Source organism: Vicia villosa, linkage group LG1 (assembly GCF_029867415.1).
Source record: "Vicia villosa cultivar HV-30 ecotype Madison, WI linkage group LG1, Vvil1.0, whole genome shotgun sequence".
NCBI classification, from domain to species: Eukaryota; Viridiplantae; Streptophyta; class Magnoliopsida; order Fabales; family Fabaceae; genus Vicia; species Vicia villosa.
In genome coordinates, this window is record NC_081180.1 from 4,394,602 (window position 1) to 4,421,120 (window position 26,519).

At 34.9% G+C, this 26,519-nt stretch overlaps 3 protein-coding genes across 5 annotated transcripts; 1 reads left to right on the plus strand and 2 right to left on the minus strand.

Annotated features, from left to right (window-relative positions):
• The first annotated feature begins 2,066 nt into the window (after positions 1-2,066).
• Positions 2,067-3,845, plus strand: LOC131626932 (uncharacterized). 3 transcript variants are annotated; one of them, XM_058897782.1, is made up of 7 exons: positions 2,067-2,245; positions 2,365-2,623; positions 2,711-2,833; positions 2,934-3,092; positions 3,178-3,350; positions 3,481-3,586; positions 3,685-3,845. In XM_058897782.1, the coding sequence occupies exons 2-7, from the start codon at positions 2,390-2,392 to the stop codon at positions 3,712-3,714; spliced, it is 825 nt and encodes a 274-aa protein (XP_058753765.1). In that variant the 5' UTR covers positions 2,067-2,245; positions 2,365-2,389; the 3' UTR covers positions 3,715-3,845. The 3 variants fall into 3 exon arrangements, with proteins under 3 accessions (XP_058753765.1, XP_058753761.1, XP_058753753.1); XM_058897778.1 differs by having other exon boundaries at positions 2,068-2,245; positions 2,336-2,623; XM_058897770.1 differs by having other exon boundaries at positions 2,069-2,245; positions 2,358-2,623.
• A 205-nt stretch (positions 3,846-4,050) lies between these two features.
• On the minus strand, positions 4,051-7,651 carry LOC131626924 (uncharacterized). The gene is made up of 6 exons (XM_058897764.1): positions 7,130-7,651; positions 6,270-6,950; positions 5,414-5,863; positions 4,763-4,935; positions 4,468-4,651; positions 4,051-4,336 (listed from the first exon to the last, which is right to left on the minus strand). The coding sequence occupies exons 1-6, from the start codon at positions 7,532-7,534 to the stop codon at positions 4,244-4,246; spliced, it is 1,986 nt and encodes a 661-aa protein (XP_058753747.1). The 5' UTR covers positions 7,535-7,651; the 3' UTR covers positions 4,051-4,243.
• Positions 7,652-20,681: 13,030 nt separating this feature from the next.
• Positions 20,682-24,696, minus strand: LOC131626955 (L-ascorbate oxidase homolog). The gene is made up of 8 exons (XM_058897790.1): positions 24,288-24,696; positions 24,092-24,201; positions 22,872-23,142; positions 22,663-22,765; positions 22,148-22,493; positions 21,588-21,956; positions 21,341-21,419; positions 20,682-21,251 (listed from the first exon to the last, which is right to left on the minus strand). The coding sequence occupies exons 1-8, from the start codon at positions 24,438-24,440 to the stop codon at positions 21,039-21,041; spliced, it is 1,644 nt and encodes a 547-aa protein (XP_058753773.1). The 5' UTR covers positions 24,441-24,696; the 3' UTR covers positions 20,682-21,038.
• Between the last annotated feature and the right edge of the window lie 1,823 nt (positions 24,697-26,519).

The following is a 26,519-nucleotide window of genomic DNA, read 5'->3' on the forward strand; positions in this document are numbered from 1 at the left end:
TTACTAATAATTAGATGGGGTCTTTGATATTGCACATCAAAAAAATTATTTTGAGAACCTTTTTCTCTCAAAATAGAACTTTTTAGATCCATATAAATGCAATAGACTCTCATTGTTTGGTTTCGAGGAGATTGGAGATGATTCTTAGTTATGGAAATTTGGGTACAGACACCTTAAATTTAAGAGTCTTTATATCTTAAAGTCAAAGGAAATTGTATATTATTTTCTCATAATCATATTTTCTATAGATGTGTGCAATAATTGCTTGATAGCAATCATTAAAAAAAAATTGTGTCTTAGATTTTAATGAGAGCTCATGGTAAATTTGATGTGGTACACACTAATGTTTTAGTCCTTTTAACACATTGTATTGGGAGGAAATAAACACTTTGTTACCTTTATGTGTGACCTTAGTAGAATGATGTGGATCTACCTGACTAAAATCAAAAATGAAGTGCTCCAAGTTTTCTAGAGTTGAAAGTGATGGTAGAAAAACAAGCAAAATACAACTCAAAATCCTCCATAGTAATGAAGTTGATGAATACTCTTCATGATTTGAAATTTTCATAAATAAATGATAATTTAGCATGAGATAACAATACTACACAACTCTGAACATAATGGTATTGTTGAGAGGAGAAATATGACTATCATGAACATGACCATATGCATGTTCAAATAAAAGAAACTTTCACATGCTTTTTTTTTTTTTTGGGAGAATCGGTCACACCTACCTGTTATGTGATTAATAGGAGTCCAAACAAAATATTGGATATGGTTCTAGAGGAAATTTGAGCAGGGCATACTCTATATTTGAGCAGGAAATTTGAGGATTTATGGCTCTTTATTTTTCAAACACATCACATAAAAAAGATAGACTTGAAAGATTAGCTATTCAAAATAATTTATTTATTTATGGATGATCTCCTCATCATAGAAAGCAATCACAATGAATCAATGATATTCGAACTTCGAATCCATTATGATCGTTGAATTTGGTATGATTGATTTGGGATACCTAAGTTAATTCCATGGCCTTGAAATTTTTACAACCTTGAAGGGTTTAGTTAGTTACAAGAGGTAGGACGTGATATCCTAAAGAGATTTGAGCTTGAACTCCAACTCAGCAAGTACTATCATGGGAGTTAGTTCAAAATTTCTTGATAGCACTCTAAACAAGAAAAGGATGGGATGTTTGAGGCACCCTTGCAATTCTAGGCCCAATATATTTCATAGAGTAGGTGCGGTAAGAATATTTATGCAGGAATCTAAATGGTCACATATGCAAACAACCAAAAGGATCATGAGATATCTTAAAGAGAAAAGAGAAAAATAGACTATAGCATCTTATTTTAAAAACTTTATGACTAGAGGGATAAGTTGGCTAATTTTTGTGAATCTGATTAGTGTATAGACAAAGTGGAAAAAAGAAAGACTATGGGATATGTGTTCAAGTTGTTCAATTTTCTAATTTCATGGTGTTTCAAGAAGGGTGCATGTGGTAGACAATAAATCAACAATTAACCTTGCAAAATAACCTCATAACTTACGGAATGAACAAACACATTAAAATCACATTGCATTATCTTATAGATTAAGTAAGCAAATGTAACATCACTTTAACATACTCACTCCATTCTTTTTTATAAACAAATTTTACTTTTTAAGTTCATTGAATAACTCGTACATTTAAAACACTGGATTAGCTAGCAAATATTCTAACCAAGCCACTTAAGACTAAAAAATTAAAAATTAAATGAATGTAGAGACTTGAAATTTAGAGAGTGTTAAAATTTAGTTAAAGCCTAGAAGTGGTTAATTAAGTTACTTGTTACATAAATAATTAACTAAGAGTTAGTTTGGCATAGTTATTGGTGTGTGTGTGTTTTTTATCATAGTTTTAACATAGCGCTTGTGAAGTTCGTTTAAGTCTTAATCATGGGAGAAGAGAAGATAAAAATGATAATTTGTTCAGGTACAGTACACGCAACATCAACCTAACTATTTTTATCTATAAGCAACAAGAAATAATAATATCTATTGCGAAATGAAAACAATCTTTGGCGGCTGAAAATCATTCATACAATACGTGGTTATGTTTTTTCTTCTGGACCATAAATAACTAGTGGTTCTGTTTCACTCATTCTTCTCCAAATTTATTACTTCTCTTTTTATTGTTTTGGCCACCCAACTTTTCATTTTGCACAATTTTTTTCCAATTTCTTTGCTTCTTACCCTCAAACAGGTATGAATATGATCACTCTCTTTCTTACCCTTATTTTATTACTTTCTTCCTTATGCTTTTATTTTTCTGAATTAACTAACTTGTTTTCAGTTATTTATTGATTATTTTGAAGGAAGCAGTATCATATTATATCATGGTTCAACCATGTTAACACTTTATGCTCCCAGAGCTATTCTAAACTCTCATTTATTATACCAACAACACTCAGCTTCCACGCAACAAGCATACAAAATCAATGTTAATTTCGTAAATTTCAATCCGGCTTTTCCTAAACCTTATGGAAGCTATTGTAGCAACATATTTTATAGTTCATCTTTCTCTTGGATATGCGAAAAGCAACACAAGAGTGTTCATAGTATATTCCATCATAAGTGGCTGGTAATTAATAAAACATGCTATGATACCTCAGTTCTTTATCTACTTTGGCCATTGATAAGCTTTTGACATCATATATATTTGCACCAGTGTGGGTTACATGATTCAATTTCATCCAATGATGATGAGTACCGTTCTTCGCGCAACATAGCCATCACCTTGTTTAAGCGTTACAGGAACTTCGCTGATCGTGGGGGAGGTGACAATCTTAAAGTAATTCCACTGCTTCTATTAAGAATATGTTTACATTCAATTGGAAGTTTCTTTTTCAAGCTTTGTCTAATTGAAATTTTTGATTTTTTTTCATTTTCAGGAGTTCATCACTGCTGGGGTGAATGCATATGAACTTGGGTGCACTGATGAAGGATTAAGGAAAGAGCTTACTGACATGAAGGACTCTGGCATTGAAATTGAAGCAATGCAGAGATATGGTGGAAGCACAAGCTTGAAATCTAAAATCATCTCCCACGAGGTCAGTATCTGTAGGTTCATAGGTTATTAATGAAGCAATGCAGAGATTTGAGTTGTCTTGTTTGGCATGTTTTTGTGTGATGCAGATTGATGAGTGCATTCTGTGGTTAAGCATTATATTTATCACAATCTTGTGTACACCCCAGCTAACTATTGTTAGATGGTCATCAACACCTTCAGTTTCAGATGAAGTGAGAATTCAATGGAAAGGATTCTGTGCTCTCATAGCAAATGCATATTTTATGAAGGGAATGGCTTGGTAAGAAGAATGAATTTAGGTCCTAATTGTTGCACAAATGAATATAATCTATCTAGTCGAATCTTAACAGATGCTACTTGCTAAGCCTGATTAACTTAGTGTGTGAATTGTTCTTTACCTGTTATTGAAGGCTACCTGTAAAGACTCTTCAATTAGAACAGACGGTTGTGATGGATGAAGCTGAGAAACCATCAGTTGTTGCTAGCCGAATGCAATTAGTCTTTAGCACACTTGAGGTCAGCATTTTACAATATCTGCAAAATTTATCAGCATATCTACCAAAGTCACTGTAGTACCAAACATGCAAATGACAAACTTGAATTCCTTGTTGCAGGTAGTTAGTCCGCAGTGGCCAAAAGTGTAGCAAATGAGACCAGGATAAACTTTTCCCTACACTTTCGTGTGGAATTATACATAAAGCAAAGAAAAAACTAAATTAACATGTACTAGTTTTTTCTACTTCCGGTAATAAAAAGAAACCATGTATTTTTCATTTGTTAATATTAGTAACTTACACACTATAAAATAAGGGGAAAACAATTATCAGCTTTTCTCCATAGAAAATTATTTGAGTCCATGAAAGCAACAAAATGAACTGATTCATTTTATTTTTAAAATTCATCACCCTAACATTTTTTTGTTCCCTCATTTTTCCTTCTGCAACTAATGATGCCTGCAAATGCAGCATGACAAAATCAAATTCATAAAACTCTTCTTAATCCACTGGCTTCAGTGTGTAAGAATATATTAGGATACATTTTACAAACTTATCATTACATAGACCCCAAGTCAGTATCTAAAATAAAAGGTTTGGTGAATAAAAAAGAACAAATTTCTGAAAAATAATATGGTCAAAATTGTGCTCCATGGCCATGGTTTTAACTTAAGATTTATCACAAATCTAGAGAGGCAGTAAATTCACTAGCATCTTTAATTGTTTTCATTGCCCTCCAATAGACAGCAGTAGCCTTTTGTGATGTTCCCATCTGCATGATCAAAACCCAATAAATTAAAGGTAATACATGAATTATATGATTTTGATGATGCATCATGCACCAATATATAATTGAAAACTAAATAGTAAGACCAATTAAATGTATTTAGACAATTTTGGTACCTTGGTCTCCAAGCGATAGTAATCTTGCCACAAGCCAACATTTTGATCATAAGTTGCAAGTGCAGATTCGTATAATTTCCTGGCATTTGCAAGACTATCTTTATCTCCTTTTGAAGTAAGGTCTGTTTCCAGCTCAATACATTTTCTATATAATGCAAGGCCAGGATGTGGTAAAGCTAGAAATCTGCAATGAGAAATAGTTGAGGAGTTATGATGGATACAAGATAGAAAAACTCCCATACAACATATTATGGCAAATAACACCCATCACTGATTCCACTTACACAGAACATACCTTTTATAGATATCTCTGGCCTTGTGAATTCCATCTTTTTGAAGTATGAAACCTAAAATGGTAGAGGAAAGGGAAAATCCGCTTTCACTACCACCATCTCTGGCCAAAGGACGAAAAGAAATCTCCACCAGTTTATCAAAGTATCGTCTTTTACTTGCATAGAATTTAAAGGCCTGCATGAGAACAAATTTAGGAACTTTCAAACTTTTAACTCTAAACTTGATTCCAAGAGAAATATAAATCCAAATCCAACTTCAAAATAAAAATAGAAAACAATACATTTGTAGTATCAGAGATAATTATTTTAAAATAATCAATGCACATTTAATCTCCAACTGGGAAAGCATCCTATGTGAAAAAAAAAACAAGCCAGATAATTCTATCCATAAAATTACTAAAAAAATCCAACGATCAAGGAATAAGAGGCAGCCTGTTGCTTTAAAGCTCCCACCATGTCTTAGTCAGGTGAGGATCAAACCCATTACAGATCTATTATAAACAATCACGCATTTGCAAGAGGTTGATTATTGACACTAGTGTTCATTTTATAAAATATTTGTTTTTTTAATTCCTTTCACAGGGAGTACATTTTATAAAAGACAAAGCACCGCACTCTAAGGAACAAAAATAAGGTAAGTGTTGACATCATACCTTTAGCCACAAGTTCTCTGATTTTGAAACAGGGACTTTGGTCAAAATTTCTTTAAGGAGTTTAAAAAGGTATAACAAATCAGTATCACTGGGCAACAAAGAACTTCGTGTGATGCATGAAATTTCTATAGCTATCCTTAATTCCCATAACGGCACTGATTCTGCAAGTTTTCCACTGCAAAGCTTTATTACCAGTTTCCTGGCATCAACTAATTTTCTCAGTTGCAAATGTAAGGAGACATACTTGCAAGCAAGATCTTCAGTAATGATTCTCATGCTTTCAGCCCTTTCATATACTGAGAGGAGTTGTGGTAAAAAGTTTTCAGCAAGACCTGATAACCCGGTTATATTGATTTCTTCATCTTTAGGAGCTACAATATCTGTTAGAAAACTTGCATACAAACTAAACATAGTTCCAGAAGGCACACTCATCAAAGCCTCCTCATAAACCTACAACAGAACAGAACCCACGGTTTAGTTAATCAATATAAGCACAAAAGAACTAAAAAAAACAAGCATTGAAACATTTTGTAGCACCCTAGATCTAACTATGAAACACAGACACCTAACAGAACATGGACATAGCGACATTGCAAATTTAAAAAATATAGGACACCAACACCGATACATATATATTTATATGTTATAATTAACTATGAACATTTTTGATAAAAGATCTAACCAATATTATACTTAAATATTGGAAAAATGGGATTACCATAACAAACTACACTAAGATAACATGATGAATTTTCCTAGTTTTATATTAAAAGCATTCATGAATCCCATCCACCATAAAAACATATACCATAAGATAATAAGCCCAACGGGTTCAGTAATTTCTACATATTCATACCTCAATTGCTTTTTCCACCTGAGGAATTTTGATTTCTTGGCCATTCTCAAGCGTAGTTTCAAGATTGCATTCTTGCCTCGCAAGCCAGTCCCAAAATTCTGGTTCAGTTGAAAAATCCCTCTTCATGTCATACAGTACTTCTTTGCACATATCTTCATGATGCGACAAGTTTGTTCCCTCCAATATTTCAAAAAATCTCTTCCTAAGATTAAGACTCGGAACAGCTTCAATCGCTCCAGCATAGACAGTTCGAAAAATGTCCATACCATGGTCAGCAAATAGTTCCTGATTCGTCTGTGATTCATCCGGTTCAACATTTTCTCCATTGTTATCCTCCGGTACAACATTTCCTCCATCGTTATCCTCTTTTTCATCAAGGGTCATAAACAACTCTTTGTTTTCATCTTTCCATTGTTTTTCCTCATCAGTTCTAGGATCACGAGTTAGCGTTCCCTTATCCTCACCCAACGCTACCTTCCTGGCCTTTAACTTGTTAAGATACGTAAGTTCCATCCGAAGATACTCCACCCAAAGGTCTTCTGATGATGGACAAAACCTAAGACCTTCCTGCATTAAAGCACGAGCAGCCACCACATTCGAGTTTTGATCAAACTCCCAAGCTGCAGCATATATCCAAACTCCGGCAACCTTTGGATGCAACCTAACAAGTTTCGCAAGTGCCTACAACATTTCAAAAGCAAAATGTCAAAAAAAATCTACTCATGTAATAACCAAAAATCCTAATAGCAGTGTCAATGCAACAAATTAAACAGTAACGCAATTTCAATTCTCTTTGAAAATCCAATTCTCGACTATGCTAGGGTTTCTAATAAGTAATGAAGTAAGAGAAATGAGGTTACCTTCTTCATTCTTCCATTTTTCCTGACCCTACAAAACTCAAGATAACGAAACCAGAGATCAATATCCCCTTTATAACGCTTCAAAGCAAGTTCATAGATATCAATAATCCGAATCAATCCAGCCAAATCGAACTTCGATTTTCTCAAATTCTTGTTTCCCTGTTTCTTCAACTCACGCGTCACCGATTTCTTGCGGAGGCTGCGAAGAGCATCGAGCTGCGTCTCATACTCAATGTACGCCACGAAGTCCTCCTTCAGGGGAGAAGGTCGCTTTAGCCTGTACTCGAATTTTCGGCGCTGTTTGACGATCTCGGCGATTTCTTGGCGGGTGAATAGGCCGCGTTGCTCGAGATCTTCGAGCTCGTCGACCATGCGCTCCATCTTGTATTGCACTATGTCGGCCATGAGTGGCGGTTATGGTTATGGTTACGGTTACGATTACGGCCACCGTCGACGGAGGCGGCGACGAGTAATCTGTTTAGGTTTAGTTTGAGATAGTGGTTGGTTGAGGGGAGGTTTTTTGGTTGATAGGTTTAAGAAGGGTTTTTGATTTAGTTGGGCCTGTTATATTATTAAGGCTTAGAAAATTATTATTCTTACACTCTACAATTTGACATTTACCTCTGCATTTTGAAATTAATTTCATTTTTATTTACACAGCAGCACTTTATGTTGTTTTAAAACATAAACTTTCTGTTAAGACATCTCGATTATTTATGTATAAAAATTTCAAAGTATTAATCTTTATCAAATAAGAGTTTATTAGGTACCTTTTAGTTTATCTTTTAGATTATAATAATATATAAAATGGTGGATTTAGGGCCCGTTTGTTTTAGCTTTAAATAAAAATGATTTTTATAGTGTTATTAAATTTTGTGAAAATTTTTTTACAAAGAAACTTTTTATAAAAGCTTCAAATGAAAATTTTGTTTGAATAGTTATTCTTAAAATGTGATTTTAGGTATTTCATCTATTTATGGTCAAAAAATTTGGATATCAAAATTTCAAAAAATCACTTAATTTTGAAGCTATTTCAAATAGATTTTCATAAAAATCATTTTTGAAATACAACTTTTTGAAAAAATTATGATTTTGACTAAGTTTTGGTCTTCAATTATGTATGTTTATGTTATAAGATGTCAAAATTAATGTTTTATTTTAGAAAAAACGAATATAAAAAAACTTGTAATATTTTGAAAAACGGTTTTCGAAAATCTATTTTCAAAAATACACAGAAAAAATCCATTTTTTTAAAGCTGAAACAAACTGGCCCTTAGTTATGTTATTATTGTAAAAGGTCCGTCTTTTTCTCACATATGAATTTATGAGTCTTCTTTGTTAAATTCAAAAATGTCTTTTAGGCTATATTTGGGAGTTTGAAAGGGAGGGGAGGGGAGGGAAAAGCTTCAAAAATGAAATTTTAAAAAAATATAGATAAATATTTGACATTTTATGAAAAAATAATTTTGTTTAGAATGATAAGAGTCATTATCATTACTAAATTTTTAATTTTCAAAATACTATAACAACCTAAAAGATATTTGGAAAATTTATGCAAGCCCTTCAAAACCCTCCAAAACTCTCGTTCAATACAATTTTTAAGTTCTCCATTTTATGGGGTTTTTTGGTGTTATGAATAAACTCAAACCCTCCAAAATCCTCTTACCCAAAATCTTTTTATCTTTTTCACCCAATTCTTCTTATTTTACAAAGCTCTCCCCTCCTTTCCCCTCCAAACTCCCAAACATACTTATATTTAGGCTGTGTTTAATTCAAACGAGGGGAGGGATTTTAATAGAGGGGAGAGAAGGGAAGGGGAGGTGAGGGAAAAAGTTATTATAAATATTATGTAAAAACAATAAAAAAACAAATTGTTCAAGAAGAAAAACAGACATTAAATCATAAAAAATAAGATAGCCTGTGAAGTATATACATTATACTTTTATTTAATAGATAAAATGTCATGAAGTCACTGCAATCGGTCTGTTTATTGTAAAAACATAAATAAATTGATATTGACATAGACAAGAATATTGAGATAAAATGAATAAACGATAAATCAATACAATAAGTAAAATAAACTATAGAAAACAAATGACACACAATAATGTAAAGTTGTTTAATCCATGTTAAAATAAATAATAAAACAAATAATTCACAATGAAGCAAAGTTATTATTGAGAAATCTCATATTTGGCGCTATCTTGATATATTTTAATATCTTTGAAAAAGGGTCACATTCTCCGGTACATAGTGCATGAGTACAATATGATAGACAGAACTGATGAACTATGAGATTATCTTGGGTAAGCTTTGTCATATCACCACAAATCTTCTCCTGATTGAGTGAACATACTTTATATTAATGGCATGTACATCTCTAATGTAAAATTCTTTGTTAATAATAAAGGATAGGTATTTGAGGGAAGAACCAAAATCTATATAGATTCAGAATATAAAGTTGATTGCTTAAATTATTTCTGTTATAAAACCTTAGTGTATTCTTCTCCTTTTTAGTATGAGTTTCTGAACATCTAGGAGTTGTGTATAAATGTTGCAGGGTAAGCAGTTGACTTTTTTTTGTTGCATTTTCTTACCATATCTTAAAGGATAATCAGTAGCTAATTTTATACCTATCATAACTTCCTAAATAGTCATGAAGGAAAAAAAATATTCATTGAAACACTTTAGACACATTTAATGTAAACAAAATGTAAGAAAATTCAATGCAAAAGCACTAAGAAGTTGAACCTATTCCAAGATTGTTAAGGAGTTCCTCTGTAACAATTTTATATCCTTTAACATACAATTTAAGGAGAGAGAATCAACATTATCAATATCATCCTTATGAAGTTCACATTGAATCTGCTCATGTATATAAAGTAAAAGTAAACTTAAACAGTAATAGGTTGAATACTAGTGAGTGTTTTCAAATAATACCTTAACCCATGTTTTAACAATATGTGCGAGAATTAAGATATTTATTGACATGTCCTTAATGAACAATAAACTTGTTAAAAGAAATTAGTTGTTCTTTCTAGATCAACACTATCTTGAAGTAATTAGCCATTTCTTATACAAGCCTGGGATAAAAGATCTTCTAAATCAGTCGGTGACAAAATTTCTCCATTCACAATAATATATTTCAATAATCCATCACAATACAAACGTAGAGTTGACCAAGCCTGCACATAAATTGAATTGCATCATTTCATTAATACAAAAAATTAACAAAGAAAATAAAAAAGTAAATAAAATGTTAATTAACAAAAGCAAATAAAAGACAAATTAAAATTAAAAATGAACAAAAACAAATAAAAGTATATTATAAACCGCAAATAAAAAGAAATTATGAAGTTGAAGAATTTTAAATTCAACGTTGAATAAATGGAATATCGCAAATTGATTCTACATCTAATGTTCTGCACAACTATCAACTGAGTTGACTTAACCAAACAACATAATGCTCCTTACATTGAAATAATCAAGTTACGATAAATTGTCTCACAAGAAACTTACCATTAAAATCACTTTATTTGCAACATTACAAATTTCATAAACGGTAATTTCTCTTGGAACGGATTTTTCATGAACCTCAGAATTATTATCAAAATTTGGAAATCAAAAAGAGAAGTTATGTTGAAACCCTATGGAAGCTGAATTACTTTTTCTAAAATAATGGATCCATGATTCAGTATTTGGAACATGTCCAGAGTCGTGATGTAAATTCTTGATGGAGTCTTTATCCACATGCAATACACAAAGAGATCATTAAGTCTTGTTATTTCCCCCACAGCAGGGTCAATTGTTTCCCAATTGAGTGTTTCTTCAAATTATACAGTTTATTCATGCAACACCTCATACATATATGTCTAGAATAATATGTAGTGATGCTATAAATGGTACAAGAAACATACATAAGCGGTAAAGACAAGAAATTAAAATCATATACAATTCAAGTTTCTAACTAAGAGGTATACGATCGGGTTGTCTTCAACAATGCACAACAGAAAGATAACGTCTGACGAGGTATTCCTGCCATTTGCTTGTCCACAGTCTTCAAAGCAATCCTTCAAGCAATCCGTCTACTTCTAACCTGTTCCTGAAAATATTAAGAGGATTGGGGTGAGATTACTAAATCTCAGTGAGTTCCCCTATCTTATAGGTTCGCTCGGTTCTACAAGGTGCGTGCAATCAAACGGATTCACCGAGAATCCGGGTTTTCCTCACGGCTAGGTACAAGTACAAACAAGGATACACCACCATTGGAAGTCCCATAACTATCCAATGAGGCAACAACAACAAACACGCACACAGCCAACAACAAAAAAGTATAGTTCCACGGCTTACGACTTATGGCGAACCACGCTGCTTACCCCAGGCAAGTCTTACTTGTGGCACTACTCATCCCAGATAAGTCTTACTCGTCACGTAACACATGTAAGCCTGGAACCATACAACAACAAGCAAATATGCAAACCCGTACCCATGTACGAGGAATCCAGGAGCAAGTTATAGCCCGCTAATTAGGCTATGCAATCCACACCCTCGGTGAGTTACACCCGTGTATCGCATCAAGAGACTTGTACCGGCACACTCCACGATGGAACAAATGAGTCTTAAGTGGCACCCCATTCGTGACGAGTTACAGCAGTAACATTGCCTACATGGCATCACGGCCTCGTCAACCATCAAAACGCACGTGTGAGGGACCTAGCCAGCTCAGTACAAAACGCCATCTTAACAACACAAGCCCACCGGGCAAAAGCCTAGTGATCTTGCCTACGTGGCATCACTAGAGGCGAATCGAAAGTAATGTTGCCTACATGGCATTACTTCTCCACCATACCAAGCACGCCGATGTGTAACCGCTAGTGGAGAAACCCCCTATAAGACCTCCACATGCACATCACAATGGTAGCTCAGGTGTGTAGAACATACCGAGAACGCTGATGTGTATTGCAAGTGTGGAAGTGCCCCCTACGGCCTTCACAAGCACATCGCAACGGTATCAAGTGTTTTATGCGATTTACCCCCTAATAGCCTAGGCCCACTCCGATTCAAGCATACCATAACACAATCAGGCCACACAGGCAACGTGTCTCCGAACTTTCAACCGGAACGAACGAGAATAACAATGATCACATCAAACGAAGTCCACAATTGCATTTCTCAAACATACATGCATACAAGTGGGATGATGATCATATCATAGTCTCATATATTTAAAATATGTACCAGCATATCATACACGTCATAAGAGGCCTACGATTCTGATACGAAACAAAACTGCGTTCATAGGGAAAAGTATAAATTCTGCATCAGGGCAGTTCGCTACGCGAACTGCCAGCGAAGCCCTGATTCGCTACAGCGAGCAGTAGCGAGCTCCAGCGAATCAATTAACTCAACTTCCAGACTTATTCGCTATTAGTTCGCTACAGCGAGCAGTAGCGAGCTCCAGCGAATCAATTAACTCAACTCCCAGACTTATTCGCTATTAGTTCGCTACAGCGAGCCAAAGTTCACTACAACGAAGTTCTCAACTCAAGGAAAAAGCCAGAATTTCTATAGTCCGTCTAAACTCCTAAAATACGACCAAGGGTTCAATACTCAGTTTAGAACGACATAATACAGTCTAATAGTTAGGGTAACATTCTGGTCTAAGTTCAACACAAGGATAACATCTTATTGACATAAACTCAAGGCTAATTTGTGTTTATTCTAAAACCAAGCAACACCTAATCATGTGCCATAATGTATATCTGCATCAAAAGCATGTTATCTAAGCAATATCACATAGAACACTGAAAGACCTTTCCAATGCTTCTGACGGTGCTCCGTTTCGAGTTGTAGAACTCAAGTTATGGTCGTTTTAGTGAAAACACAATTATGCAGTCTACAGGCATTTGCTGCAGCGAACACAGAGTTCGCTGTAGCAAACCTGACAGTGCAGAACACGGATTTTAGGTTCTAACAGTCATTCTTTGCATCCCAATCCATCCCAAATCGAACCCTAACATGTATCAACATACCAGCACATGCAAGGACATTTAAATAACACATTTGTACTAATTGATCAGGCATGCAACGATAAGCATTCAAACACTGACACATTCAGTCATAGTCTCACTAACCCATTCAACATATAATTAATCCTCATTCCTACCCAAATTCTATCTAATGGAACTCACCTGATTAAAATGGAGATTAGAAGGCAAGCTTGCTGCACTAGAACTTCCATCATAACCATAGCTCCTCCTCCATCATCACCAAATCCGTAGTACACACTTATCCATTTCCAGCAATAATGCTCCATTTAAGCATTCTCTTGGAGGTGGTCCCAATACCTCAACTTCAGATACCACAGCTTGATATTCTATTTTATTTTTGCTACTTTTTATTCCCTGCAATACTCCCTGGATATTTTTGCCTCCGGTTTAACAATCTTTAATGATTAAAGAAAATATTTTTACATTCACGATTCAAGTGTTTTTCTCTTTAAAGCTTTTTGTTTTGTCTTTGCTTTGTCATCATTGTTATTAAAAATTGTTCTGACTCTAGGGTTTGATATTTTACCCTGTGAAGTTCGTTTGTTTAGGTCAGACCATTGGCATTCATCAGATATGATGGGATATCCGTTTTGGGCGTGACAACCTTAACTACTTGCTTTACAATAGAAACAACACATTTGACTGCAACGAAATGGGAAATGAGCCTATGTAATTTTCCTGCTTTTTACATCTTGATGTATTGAATAATTTTAGCTACCAGCTTTTGTTGCTATGCTTGTTCGTTGGAATTAGTTCATGTTGTAGTAGTGCATTGATTTGTACATCGTATTTTCCTAATTGAATTTGAATTGGATTTGTAGTTCTTAATAATGAATTGAATTTGTTACAAGTAAACAATGAAGCGACGAGGTAGATAATCTTTGTAGTGTTATATTTGTAAAAGAACATGTCTCGGGCGATGACTGTATGCCACCCTATGAGAGGCAACAATATCATGTCGCATAAGGGAGGGTATCGCCTCCCCTTATGGCTTTCCTATTGTCCAGTCCTAGGAAATATTGGATAAGACATTTCTTGAGTAGAGAGAAGTCAGAGTCATTAACTGACTCACATCCCAATTGGAAATAAAGATTCAACGGTTCACCTTTGACTAAGTGGACATTGACCCTTTCCAAAAAAATCCTAGGCCCAAGTAGCCTCTATAAATACTTCTCCCCCGTGGGAAGATGGAACAGATCTAAAATCATTCAAATCACACCCCATTTACGATTATATCTAAGCACACCAATAAAAAATAGAGTTTTTCACCTCACATGAGTTTGACCTCTTAAACCATCGCTCATTCCTTATCATTGTTGTGGGAAAGTTTTAACCACCAAGCGTAATACAAATACTAAGGTCTATGAGTCTCCCATGCCCTTGTAGGAGGAACACACATTCATGTATTTTTTTTACTAATACAGTGGCACTCACAGTGGTCCATAGTAAAACTAACATGGACCGCACCTTTACTCTAACTCCTTCCATCTTCCCTTAGAAGATCGCTGACAAAACTCCATATTACAACACAAACACCATTGTCAGAGGTTTCGCTAATGGAGGAAGCTCTAGCTCCTCCCGAAGGAAATACATAAAATAGATGCTTATAGCAAACATGATATCTCCTGGTTTCCCCATGGACGCACAAAGGAGAAAAGGAATCAATATCACCTTTTCCGAGGAGGACGCCCTCAAAACCAACCCTCATGATAATGACCCCTTAGTCATCACCGTGCAATATGGTAACTCGGATATCAAACGAGTCTTGATAGACCCTGATAGCTTTGCTACATTATATTCTAGGAAGTTTTCCAAAAGTTACAGCTCGACCCTAACGATGTTGAAGTGTTTAACAGTATGTTAACAGGATTATCAAGTGAGAAGGTACAAGTAATAAGTCATATAGCCCTAGACACGACATGTGATGAGGGCGAAAACACCAAGGCGGATGGTGTTATCTACCTTATTATGGACGCCTTGTCGCCGTATAAGATCATTCTTAGGAGACCCGTCATCAACACGCTAGAGGCATTCGTTTCCACCTTGTGTATGGTTCTAAAGTATCCCCTTCCTAGAGGGCGAGTCGGTACAATCTAAGGAGACCAATAGATCGCTCAAGAGTGCTACCAAAATGGCCTGGGATAGATAAAAATGAACTCTCTCATGTTGATGTCCCCCCTTTAATGTTCTAAATATTGACCTTGAGTGTTGGAATCGTATATTAGGTGTAAGAGAGGAAAGGCTCACGCCCATCGAGGACTTGAAGGAGGTCCAAATAAGTCCTTTTGCCCATCAGGTAACGAAGATATGAATTTTACTTCTTGGGGAGGAAGAACAGGAGCTAGCCGGCGAAATCATTAAGAACGTCGATTTGTTTGCATAGGCTCTCTCCTATATGCCTAGGATATACACCATAGTGGTGAGTTATCACCTCACCATCCAGTCCTCTGCCAGACCAGTGATGTAGAGGAAGCAAAAAGTTGGAGAGGAGAAGAGGGTTGCAATTGATGAAGAGGTAGGGAAACTATATTAAGTCGATTTCATTACAAAAACAAAGTACCCCACTTGGCTAGCCAACAATATTCTAGTACATAAAGCTAAAAACAGGTGGTGTATGTATGTAGCCTTCCCTGATATAAATTCCACCTGTCTTAACGACCGGTACCCACTACCAGACATCGATCGCATGATTGATGGGTCATCAGGTTACCATACGTTGAGTTACATTGATGCATACTCAAGGTATAACCAAATTCATATGGACCTCCTAGATGCTCCTAAAACAACCTTTATGTCGAATCATGACAACTACTACTACAATGTCATGCCCTTTGAACTCAAGAATGTTGGTACCACTTACAAGCGGCTGATGAACGTTGTGTGTGCCCACCAGATAAGGAAAAAACTGGAAGTCTACGTCGATGACATGATAGTTAATACTATCGAGGGAGCAACCATGAAGAAGATTTAGAGGATGACTTACAGTTGATTAAGAAGTATGATATGCATATAAACCTCGCTAATTTCTCTTATTTCTCTTTTAAGGTTTAGTATGGGAAATTCCTAGTTTTTATGCTAACAAGAAAAGGCATTAATGCCAACCTAAATGAATTCCAAGGAGTTATCACAATGAGGAGGCCCAATAATGAAAAGGAGGTATATCATCTTATAGTTCGCCTTATCCCCCTATCTCGCTTCCTCTCTTGCGCAGGTGATAAAACCTTCCTCTTATTCACCACTTTAAAGAAGAAAGAAATATTTGAATGGACCTCCAAGTGCGCGGAGGCTTTTACAAAGGTAAAGGACTTCCTCACAATGCCTTTATCCTTACTCTCCTAAGGGAGGAGTCACCGCTACTCCTCTATCTCTCGGTTATAGATCAGGTGATGACCTCAGTCCTTGTCCAAGAGATATACATGACAGAGAGACATGTGTCTTTCGTTAGCCAAGTGTTTAGCAGAGTCGTTGATCGTTATCATAAGATTGAGAAGCTGGAGCTAGCCATCATTTTTCGGCGAGGAAACTAATATTGTACTTTCAGGGTCGCAAGATCTTGATGAAAACTAATTATCCTATTTGTTAAGTCTTAAAGAAGTCTGATCTAGAAGGAAGAATGGTATCTTGGATAGTGGAACTCTCAAAATACTACATCCAATATGTTCAGGGGGATACATCAAATCGCAAGCCCTAGTAGATTTTATAGAAGACTTTAACTTTCTTGTAGACAAGGTGACGCCCTCAGAATGGACGCTATTTGTAGATGGCGCCTCTGATGTGAAAGGAAACGGTGCAAGGGTAGTCTTGGAAGAACCTGACTACATACCCTTCGAGCAGGCTCTAAATTTCGAGCTCACTACCAGCAACTATCAGTATGAGCGCGAGGCTCTTAGTGTCGGCATGTCCTCGCCTTAGAGATGGAAGCCTTTAGACCAAAGGCCAAAAGGGACTCCCAACTGGTCACCATCAATTCTTCTGGAAATACTAGGCAAAGGAGCCGCAACTAGTTAAATATCTCCAAAAGGTACGAAGTTTGTATTCCCGTTTTATTTCATTTGAAATAGAACATGTCCACCACGAGCAGAACTTCAGAGCAAACCACCTGTATAAACTCGCCACATTGAAAACATTAGGTTTTAATAGAATTTTCATCCAGGAGAATCTCGCCTCTCCTAACATCGAAGCGAATGAGATGTACTCTATAGAAGTTGTTCCCGAGTCTAGCTTGATGTCACATATATTATGTTATCTACAATCGGATGAATTTTCAAAGGACGAAGAGGAAGCAAGAAGAATATAAAAACAAGCTTCCAAGTGCCCCCTACTCTTTGGAAAATTTACAAAATGGGAATGGCTTCGCCCATGTTGTGATGCCTAGGTGAGCATGAAACTACTCTAGTGCTTGCAGAGGTACACAAGGGAGCCTGTAGCTGTCATGTTAGAGGAAAAACCCTCGCCCACAACCTGTTAAGGGCGGTCCAGTATTGTCATAACTATCCTCATATGAGGGAATTACAATCTAAACAAAATCTTTATTGTCCTCCTTCTTAGGACAATCCTTTTTGAAGTGATTGATTTTTTGATAAATAAAGCATTTCAAACTTGACTTAGAAAACCTCTTGGATTTGGACATCCTTATACAATTACTTCCTCTTCCTGACACACTCGAACCTTTATCACCATATTCAATATTCAAATCTCTCACCATTGAATTTTTTAGGATCTCACATCCATTTAGACTTCATCTAAAGTAATAGTACATTCATTATCATAAAGAATAGCATTCTTGAAGTACTAAATGGATTTGAGTAATGAGCTTACCAAAATTAGACCTATGTCCTTATCATCAATTTTCCACATCAATATTCTCTAAATCATCAATGATCTTGTGAAAATTTATCAACTGCTTCATTATAGATTTGTTCTCTACCATTTGATATGAATATAGTTATTGTTTCAAACACAACCTATGAGACAAATACATATTCATATACATTGATTTAAGCATTTCCAACATCAAAGTCACAATCTTCTCAACAGAGACTTCAATGCTTATGTTAGGTGTGCATGCATCAATACCTCAACCTTCAATGCTTCAACACACTTCTACTGAGTTAATATTGTTTGCATCTTAACTTTCAAAAACTCATAGTTGTTTTCTCCATAAATCTTATTGATATCTCATTAATAACACATGGTGTACACTTTTCAACTTAACTCGTATGCTTCACGATGAGTGTCACTTGTTATGAAATTGAAACGTTCAACCACACCAAGATCTTCTTGTTGAGAAATCTGATAATATATCAATCATACAAAATATTAATGTTGAGAGAGAATAACAATGACCAAACTAAAAGACCTCTAGTAAAAAATATAACTTTCCAAATAGTCTAAGTAAATCCACAACAAGTAAGAGGAATATAAAAAATGAATACACAAAGAACATGTTTATCTTATTAGATTAAACTGATCTACTCTATGGAGAGAGAAGCTCTTTGATTCACTATACTTCCAAAAATTGTTCCAACTGATTACAAATGAGTTACAATAGTCTCTTAAGTTCCTAAGAACAAACTCTATTTTTTACCCTTAGTGTTTCAAAATTTCTCCAACTCTATATATGAATTACACAAATTCAAGGTATCTAGAAGTGTTTCTAAATCTCTTTGAATACCTCAACAAGTCTCCTAAATTTTAAGAACACTAAGAAATTTTATCATCGCCTCTATATATTTCTCTTAGATATAAAGTCTGCTAAATTTCTAGAATGCAATCCTATGAATTTCTACTTTTGAGTTTCTAACTAGGATTACTACATTTTTCCTTTATATTTTTTTTCTTAACTAACAAAAGAGATAGAGATACATATTTATAACGGGCAAAATTTTATAAATCCAAAACAGACGCAAAACACGACTCATCAACAAATCGGCCCAGTCCGAGACTTGCGACCCTCCCAGAGCACCGCCCCCACCCGACAACTCCACCTCCACCGCACATTGAAACTTAATGTATATAATGCAATTGGATCTAATATTATCGTCAGACTGCTTATATTGCTAGAATAAGCTATACTCAGTTGTGACTAGGCATGGCAATAAAACCCATACCCGCAGGTACTCACCCGAACCCGCCCCGAAGTTGACGGGGAAAACCCGCTTTGACTGGTTTGGGTTCGGGTTTGGGTTTTCCCCGATTATAAAATATGGGGACGAGTCGGGTAATGGGGACACTAATACCCACCCCGAACCCGCCCCGTTTATTTCATCATGTACACTATTATTTATATTTTATAATTTATATTAATAAATATGTGGTTGATGTTTTGATAATTTGATTTGTATTTATTATTTTAAATATTTAAAATGTATGTATGAAATTTTTTGAAATTGTTTTATTTTGTTATTTATAATGTAATTTGATTTTTGAAAAAGTAAATATTTTTATTAAAAAAATTAATTTTACGAAATAGATGGTAGCGGGGCGGGGATACCCAAACTCAACCCGAACTCGTTTAGGACGGGTTTGGGTTTTAATTCTCCATCCCCGTTTGGATTTGGAGCGGGGAACAGGGATTGATTGGGGTTTTGGGTTTGGGTTTGGAGAACGTAAAAACCGTCCCCGACCCTCCCCGTTGCCATGCCTAGTTGTGACATAGAGCTTTTAACGGTCATTCAAATCTTCGTCAGTTGCGACATTGTCCAAGACATTTGAAGATTGTAATTTGACAAAGAGGATTGTGTAACAAGATATTGGGCACAACTATTTTGTTAAAATAGTTGTGATATCTGACGAGTCATTAAGTGTTCGAGAAGAGATTAACCACACAAAGATAGGGAAAAAAAAATTTAAAAAAAAAAGAAAAGAAAAAAGAGCCTAATCACTTTTACCATAATAAACAACTCAATTATGCTATGTGTATCCCCAATTTACATGTCTGGTTATTTACCTAAACACAAGTATAATCTCTTTGATCTTGATCAACAACAATCTTTTTGGATACCATAATTATACTCACCACTTGTGGGTTTTTGAGTGACCCAGGTGAGTATAATTATGGTATCAAAAACCATATTTTATGTTCTAACGCATGGTCTACCAGAACATTCTGTGCCAGCTGATATGTGCTAGGAGTGTATTGAGTCAAAACAACACATAGAATCTTTCAAACAACACATGAAAAATAAATCAAGATGAAAACTTGAAGTCATATATTTCCTTGGTGTAACATGTATTTCATGTCTTTTATTGATTATTTCGCTAGAAAGACATGGAGTTAATTAATCAAGAGTAAATGTGAAGTGCTAGAGGTATTCAAAAGCAGTTAGGCAATGGTCATTAGACGAAGTGGAAAACTAATTGAAGTTTTGAGAACTAATGGAAGTAAGGAATATGTGTAAACATAATTAAGCATTTTCTTGAAGATTGTGGCAAAATTCATGAGATAACTCCTCCATATTCACATCAACTCAATGGTATAGTAGAAAGGAAGAATATAAGCATCATAAACATGGTTAGAAGCATGTTGGAAAGTAAAAGCTTGGCAAAGTACCTATTGGGACAATTTTATGAAGTTGTTACAAAGATTACAGAATAAACTAACCTTATTAGTACATGAAAAATTGATGATAGATCATTCTTAGAACATGTGCAGATAACATACTGCATCATTCATCTGTTTCCGAAAAAATGAGACTAACATTGGAAGCTCAAGGTGAGCTTTGCGACTAAATTTCCCGCCAATTCAGAATAAGTCCTCATCATATCATATAGATATAGATATAAGCATTATGCCACCCTCTCGTGACATCATGTTATATATATATACCATACTATGATACTATACTATCCTAATTAAACTAGACAGGCCTTGTGACACGACCACTTGCTCTGCCACATAGAAGAGCATTCTTTGGGACTGGATATTCATCTCTCAGTGATTTTGAAGGGGTGTATACTCTAAGATAAAATTGTTGTCCTAAGTACTGTCTTTCCCAATTCTCAGACCTTATATTCCACATTCCGACATTGTCAAGTGCAATGTATACTGCTGTCCATGACCTTGGGTAAACCTGCATGTATGCAATCAAATACCAATTTAGAATGGACAAATTCATTTACAAATGAATTAAAAGCATAATAATTAAAGCATTATTTATACCTGAGTAGTACATCTAGCAACAGTGTCTCTCAGATTGTAGCGTCCTCTACTATCAGGTGTCCACTGCCCGCTACCAAACCTATTCATAATTGTTAGATCATTAAATATGTTTGACTTCAATCATAATTGTCACGCGCATAATTGGCTGAAATTTTCTGACAGTGAAAAAGCTTTTACACTGATGGAAGTGTATCGAAATTAAACAGTTGGTTAAATAGCAGTACGTTACTGTGTATTATAAGCTTACCCTACAACGAAGAAGGAATAGCCGTCAATGTGCCATGACTGCACAGAATCCTCCCAATTTTGGAACACAATCTCCACATTTTCATGGAAATTAGCTCCCATAACAGCAGTTTGGAGGTAGCCATTATTGCCTCCGGTAGGAAAGGTAGGAATACTTCCAACATAAAAAACTCCGGGAATGTTGAAGTAGTCAGCAAGTTTCAATGGAGTGTCTGGCGCAATATACGATACACTGTTGACAGCATACCTCTGCTTGCCATTGATATAAGGAGCAGAGTTTGCAAGCATGATGGTTCGGCTCGGCTTGATCAATCCATAGTGGTAAGATCCTTGAGGGTTTGGTCTTGGTCCGCTTGCTGTCAGGTTCCATCTGGTTTCAGAAGCATTAACACATTAATTTTTTACTTTCTTCTTACTCAAGTAATTTATGAGAAATAGATTTTTCTTGAATTGTTCGAAATTTGATCCAACATTATCAATACACTATATGTACATGAAAATATCGGTAGTAATACTAGGCTTCAACAAGAGAAGGGGCCATATAGGTGAAAAAAAGAATACCGGATAGTTCTGGCTTGAAAGACAGATGAGGCAATATCAAGAGTAGGCCCGGGAGGAGGAGGGCCAGATACCCCGATGCGTGAGTTGCTATAATGAAGAATGGAAGTTGTTGTGAGTACTCGTCTGGTGAATCGCGTAGAGACAACTACATAGTAATCCCTGACAGGCTGATCAGCTGTGACCAGAACAGAATAGGACTGTCCTAGATGGATGTCGAGTGAAGAGTAAGTGTTTTGGAGGGTATGAGATCCTTCTACTTCCACAAGTTTCAATCTGTGCCCTTGGATTCTGAAGTTGAGGGATGTTGCCAGCCCCACATTTGATATCCTGAATCTATATGTCCTACCTGCAGATTCAACAATTTAACAATGGTGTAAAGGTAATGAAAGGCGTGCATTTGAAAATCTTTTTCTGGTCTTAACCCTCGGGTTTTCAAGAGAAAGAGGCCCTGGTAATCTAGAGTTCTAGACCGAAATCCAGTCAGGCTTTAAAATAAAAATTATTTTTTTACCAACCTTGATCGACAGTGAATGTGTTTCCATTCCAACCACGACCATTGATAAGAAGGCCGTCAGGGAAGGGGAGTTTGTGACCACTCTCGGCGACACGTCTCAATCTCTAAAACAACAGAGAACAAATAATAAGTATTGATAAAGGATTTAGGAGACAATGAATTGAAAAGAGAAAGAAAAAAAACTGAAATGAATGCAAAGGGTTTAATTACTCGGTGGCCTAGCTTGAACCAATCACCAGCAAGTATGGTAATGTCTCCTGAAGGAGAAGGAAAAGGGACAGGAATGCCAGGGCGGCTCCAGATTCTGATTGCCCCAAATGCACCAGCAGCTTTATGCATTCCAAGTGATGGGAAGTAGAAATAGCTACCAATCTGGTCTTTCGCCTGGAGAGTGTAAGTGAAGTTCCTCCTAGGCGGGATCGCACAGTTTGTACCAGAGACACCATCCTGCCATGAATTCCTCCTGTGCTGTAAGCCATTCCTGCAGAAAATATTTTGAAACCATTATATTCAAACAAACTAAAATTATTTCCTCATCCTATTCACTTAAGAACTATGAAGCACGGACACTGGAAACACAACACCAACACTGATAATAATTGGAAACGACGAATAAATTAAACGTAATCACAAGTGTCCGTATCGGTTTCTGACACCGACCCAGACACAAACACACATTTTTTTCACAGGTGTCGGTGCTACAGAGCTTTAAGAAGGCTTCTAAATGATTCACCAGCTCATGTAGCACTGTCCAGGTGGATTTATGGAGTGTATAGTATACTCAACCACACCAATAAATTCAATTGCAGTGGCAATCAATACACATACAGTATGTTAGCTGGCTTTCCTAACGGCTGGCAACTCAAATATAGTACTACCACATAATAATGGATCGGTATTCGGTAAGGGCCATGAATTACAAATTTAACAAGTTGAGAAGATTGTTTATGAGCCCAAGCCATCCTAGTAGAAACATAATCTCAGTGCTAATCAGTATTGGACTGAGAATGGACCATTAAAAAAGAGTCTAACCTATAATCTATAGTTAAAGTAAAAAGCAATTAGACAAAAAGGCTCAAAAAGACAACATAGAAAAACAACTCTACATACTTCCTTTCAATGTAAGATTCTAAAAGTGCTCAAAAAGTATTTAAATTTTGTTTAATTCTTACCACACTAACTAACCATCCAATAAACTAAATTAAATATTTCAATTCATGTGAGAGTTCTAAAAAAAGATTACACCTTTTCAAGCAAGAATGAAATCATGTGATCTAATCTAGCAAAAAGTAATAATAAAAAATTAAAAAACAGTTTTTCTGGGTGGTTATTAAGACCAAAAAAGGGAAGAACTTTAAATCTGGCATTACTTCAAACATGTAGTGTTCCATAAAATGAGAAACTATAGAATATACCAATAGTATACTTACCAAGAAATGAGGAATGGTTCTGAAAGATAGTTATAGACACTGATAATCAAGTTCTCATTAGTAACAGTATCTATTTGAGGACCTGGAAACTGTCCATTAATCAAGATCCCCTACAAAACAAGAAACAACATCAACAATGATAACAGTTACTATATTTTCATAGATAAGAAAACATGAAAGGATTGAAATTTATTACCTGTTGTTTAACACCAAGAGGATAAATGTCACCATAGGTGACTTTCCATGTGAAGAACTTATAAGGGTCTTCAGAGTTAACAGATGTGAAAAAGAATGTGGCAAGAAAAAGAATGAGATAAGAAAAAGAAGAAACAACATTGTTTGATTTCATTTTGGTTAAAGTACTAAACTGTGTTGAGTTTTTGTAACTTTATAGTACTAGATTTGGATAGATAGATCTATTGTTAGGTTTGTTGTTGGATTGTGAAGAGAAGTCACAAGTCACAACATAACACAAAACAATAGAAACAAGGTTGGAACTAAACAATGTTTCACTTTTCTAAGTGTCTCCTTCGTCCTTTTATGCTCTTTTCTTTTATATTTTAATGCTTACTCCTATTTTTTGCGTTAGTGGAACGCTGGAACTTTGGCCAGAGAATGCGGAGTTATATCAAGTTTGTCAAACATAACATAGATTGGAAGTTATAATTGGGTTCACATTAGAGTTCCTAATAGATTCTCTCATTTTTAATAGATTCATAATGCATGGTAGTCACTTTAACTAACTTAATTGAGATGGACTAACATGTCCATTAGGTCGAAGGTTTCGAAGGGGATGGAATATTTTAAGTTAATTATGTCTGATTCAATTTTTCATGAGAGAAGGGAGGGGATTGGAGGTAATCAGATTCTCTTTTGGAATAATTTTTTTCATCTCCAATTTGGAGGAATTTGGAGGGGAGGGGAGAGAGATGAGTAATAATAAAATTTATTTTTGTATATTTTGACAAAATTATTCTCATTTTTTATTTAAAATTTTAAATTATTTTTAATATATATTATACCATAATTTTTGCTGCTTTATTAGAATTCCTCCATTTTTTACCACAACTCTATTGTTTCTTTATTAATATGCTAACTCAACTTTCTTTTTTTTTCTGTGTTTTAATTTATTCATTTTTATTTATTATTTTGTTTGTACAAACTTAATTGTCATATAAGATATTGTGGTATATTACATATCTACATATAATTATATGATTGTAGTGTATATATATATATATATATATATATATATATATATATATATATATATATATATATATATATATATATATATATATATATATATATATATATATATATATATATATATATATATATATATATATATATATATGATTCATCAAGATAGATAGATCATCAAGATGATAAATGATTCATTTGATCAAAGATTATATTATTATTGTATGAATATTTCATTTACGCTTTAATATATTTTAAAATATTTGAAATATTAAATATTTCGTGTTAGATTATCTATGTTGTTTATGAATTGACTTTTTTTTTTTGAATATCACATTATTTTTATTTGATTTAGCATGTGTGTTATAATATTTATAGGGTTAAAAGGTAAATTAGTTTTAAAATCCCTTCGCTCCTGAACCAAACATATTTCTCATTAAAGATCCTCCCTCCCCTTCTCTCCCCCTCTTTTGAACTAAACATATTTTTAATTAAAATACTTCTCTTCCCTCCCTTTATTAAAATATCTCTCCTCCGTTGAACCAAACAGACCCTTAAGAATCAATCATCACCGATGTGTATCAATTAGAATCAACGTGTATAATTGTATTAATTATATTATTTTATTGTATATAACTCATATGAATATAAATATATTTTAGCGTGGTCTCATTAAAAACACATTATACCGAAAATAGTTTTTCAATATAGTATAAGTTAAGGGTTTCTGAATCCTTTCTTTTATGCCCTAGAAACCTTGCCGCCCACAATACACAACTTCGCATTCATTTGGGTTAGCATTATTGCATTTCCTGGTTGGCATGAAAACAAAGCATGTGCTACCAAATGCTAAGAAAATTTTCTCAAACGATGTTATAATTACAATGAGTTCCTTCAATTCAAAGTAGCCCATCAACCATCGTCTTCTGTTGTCGTTGCTCATTTTGGTAATCATGTAGCTTTTGTCTCTACATCCTCCCTTGGTCCTTGGGTCGTTGACTCTCGGGCCTCTGATTATATGAATGGTAATAAATCTCTTTTATCACAATTGTCTTGTTCTGATTCTTTGTCTTCATTCAAATATTAGTCATGTCAAGTCAACTTTAGGATATTATTACTTTGTAACTTTCATCGATGATTTTTCACGATGTAATTGGTTAATTTAAATGAAAAACTGCTCAGATGTTTTCCATATATTCCAAGTATTTTATGATGAAATTAAAAA

Coding starts and splice junctions, on each gene's coding strand:
- LOC131626924 (XM_058897764.1), bottom strand. CDS start 7,534: ATGGCCGACATAGTGCAATACAAGATGGAGCGCATGGTCGACGAGCTC. Junction 5,864..6,269: donor AGGTGGAAAAAGCAATTGAG/GTATGAATATGT, acceptor GTTCTGTTGTAG/GTTTATGAGGAGGCTTTGAT. Junction 4,936..5,413: donor CAGAGAACTTGTGGCTAAAG/GTATGATGTCAA, acceptor GTTCTCATGCAG/GCCTTTAAATTCTATGCAAG.
- LOC131626932 (XM_058897782.1), top strand. CDS start 2,390: ATGTTAACACTTTATGCTCCCAGAGCTATTCTAAACTCTCATTTATTA. Junction 2,624..2,710: donor TATTCCATCATAAGTGGCTG/GTAATTAATAAA, acceptor TATTTGCACCAG/TGTGGGTTACATGATTCAAT. Junction 3,587..3,684: donor TAGTCTTTAGCACACTTGAG/GTCAGCATTTTA, acceptor TCCTTGTTGCAG/GTAGTTAGTCCGCAGTGGCC.
- LOC131626955 (XM_058897790.1), bottom strand. CDS start 24,440: ATGAAATCAAACAATGTTGTTTCTTCTTTTTCTTATCTCATTCTTTTT. Junction 23,143..24,091: donor GAACCATTCCTCATTTCTTG/GTAAGTATACTA, acceptor TATTTTCTGCAG/GAATGGCTTACAGCACAGGA. Junction 21,252..21,340: donor TTGCTAGATGTACTACTCAG/GTATAAATAATG, acceptor GCATACATGCAG/GTTTACCCAAGGTCATGGAC.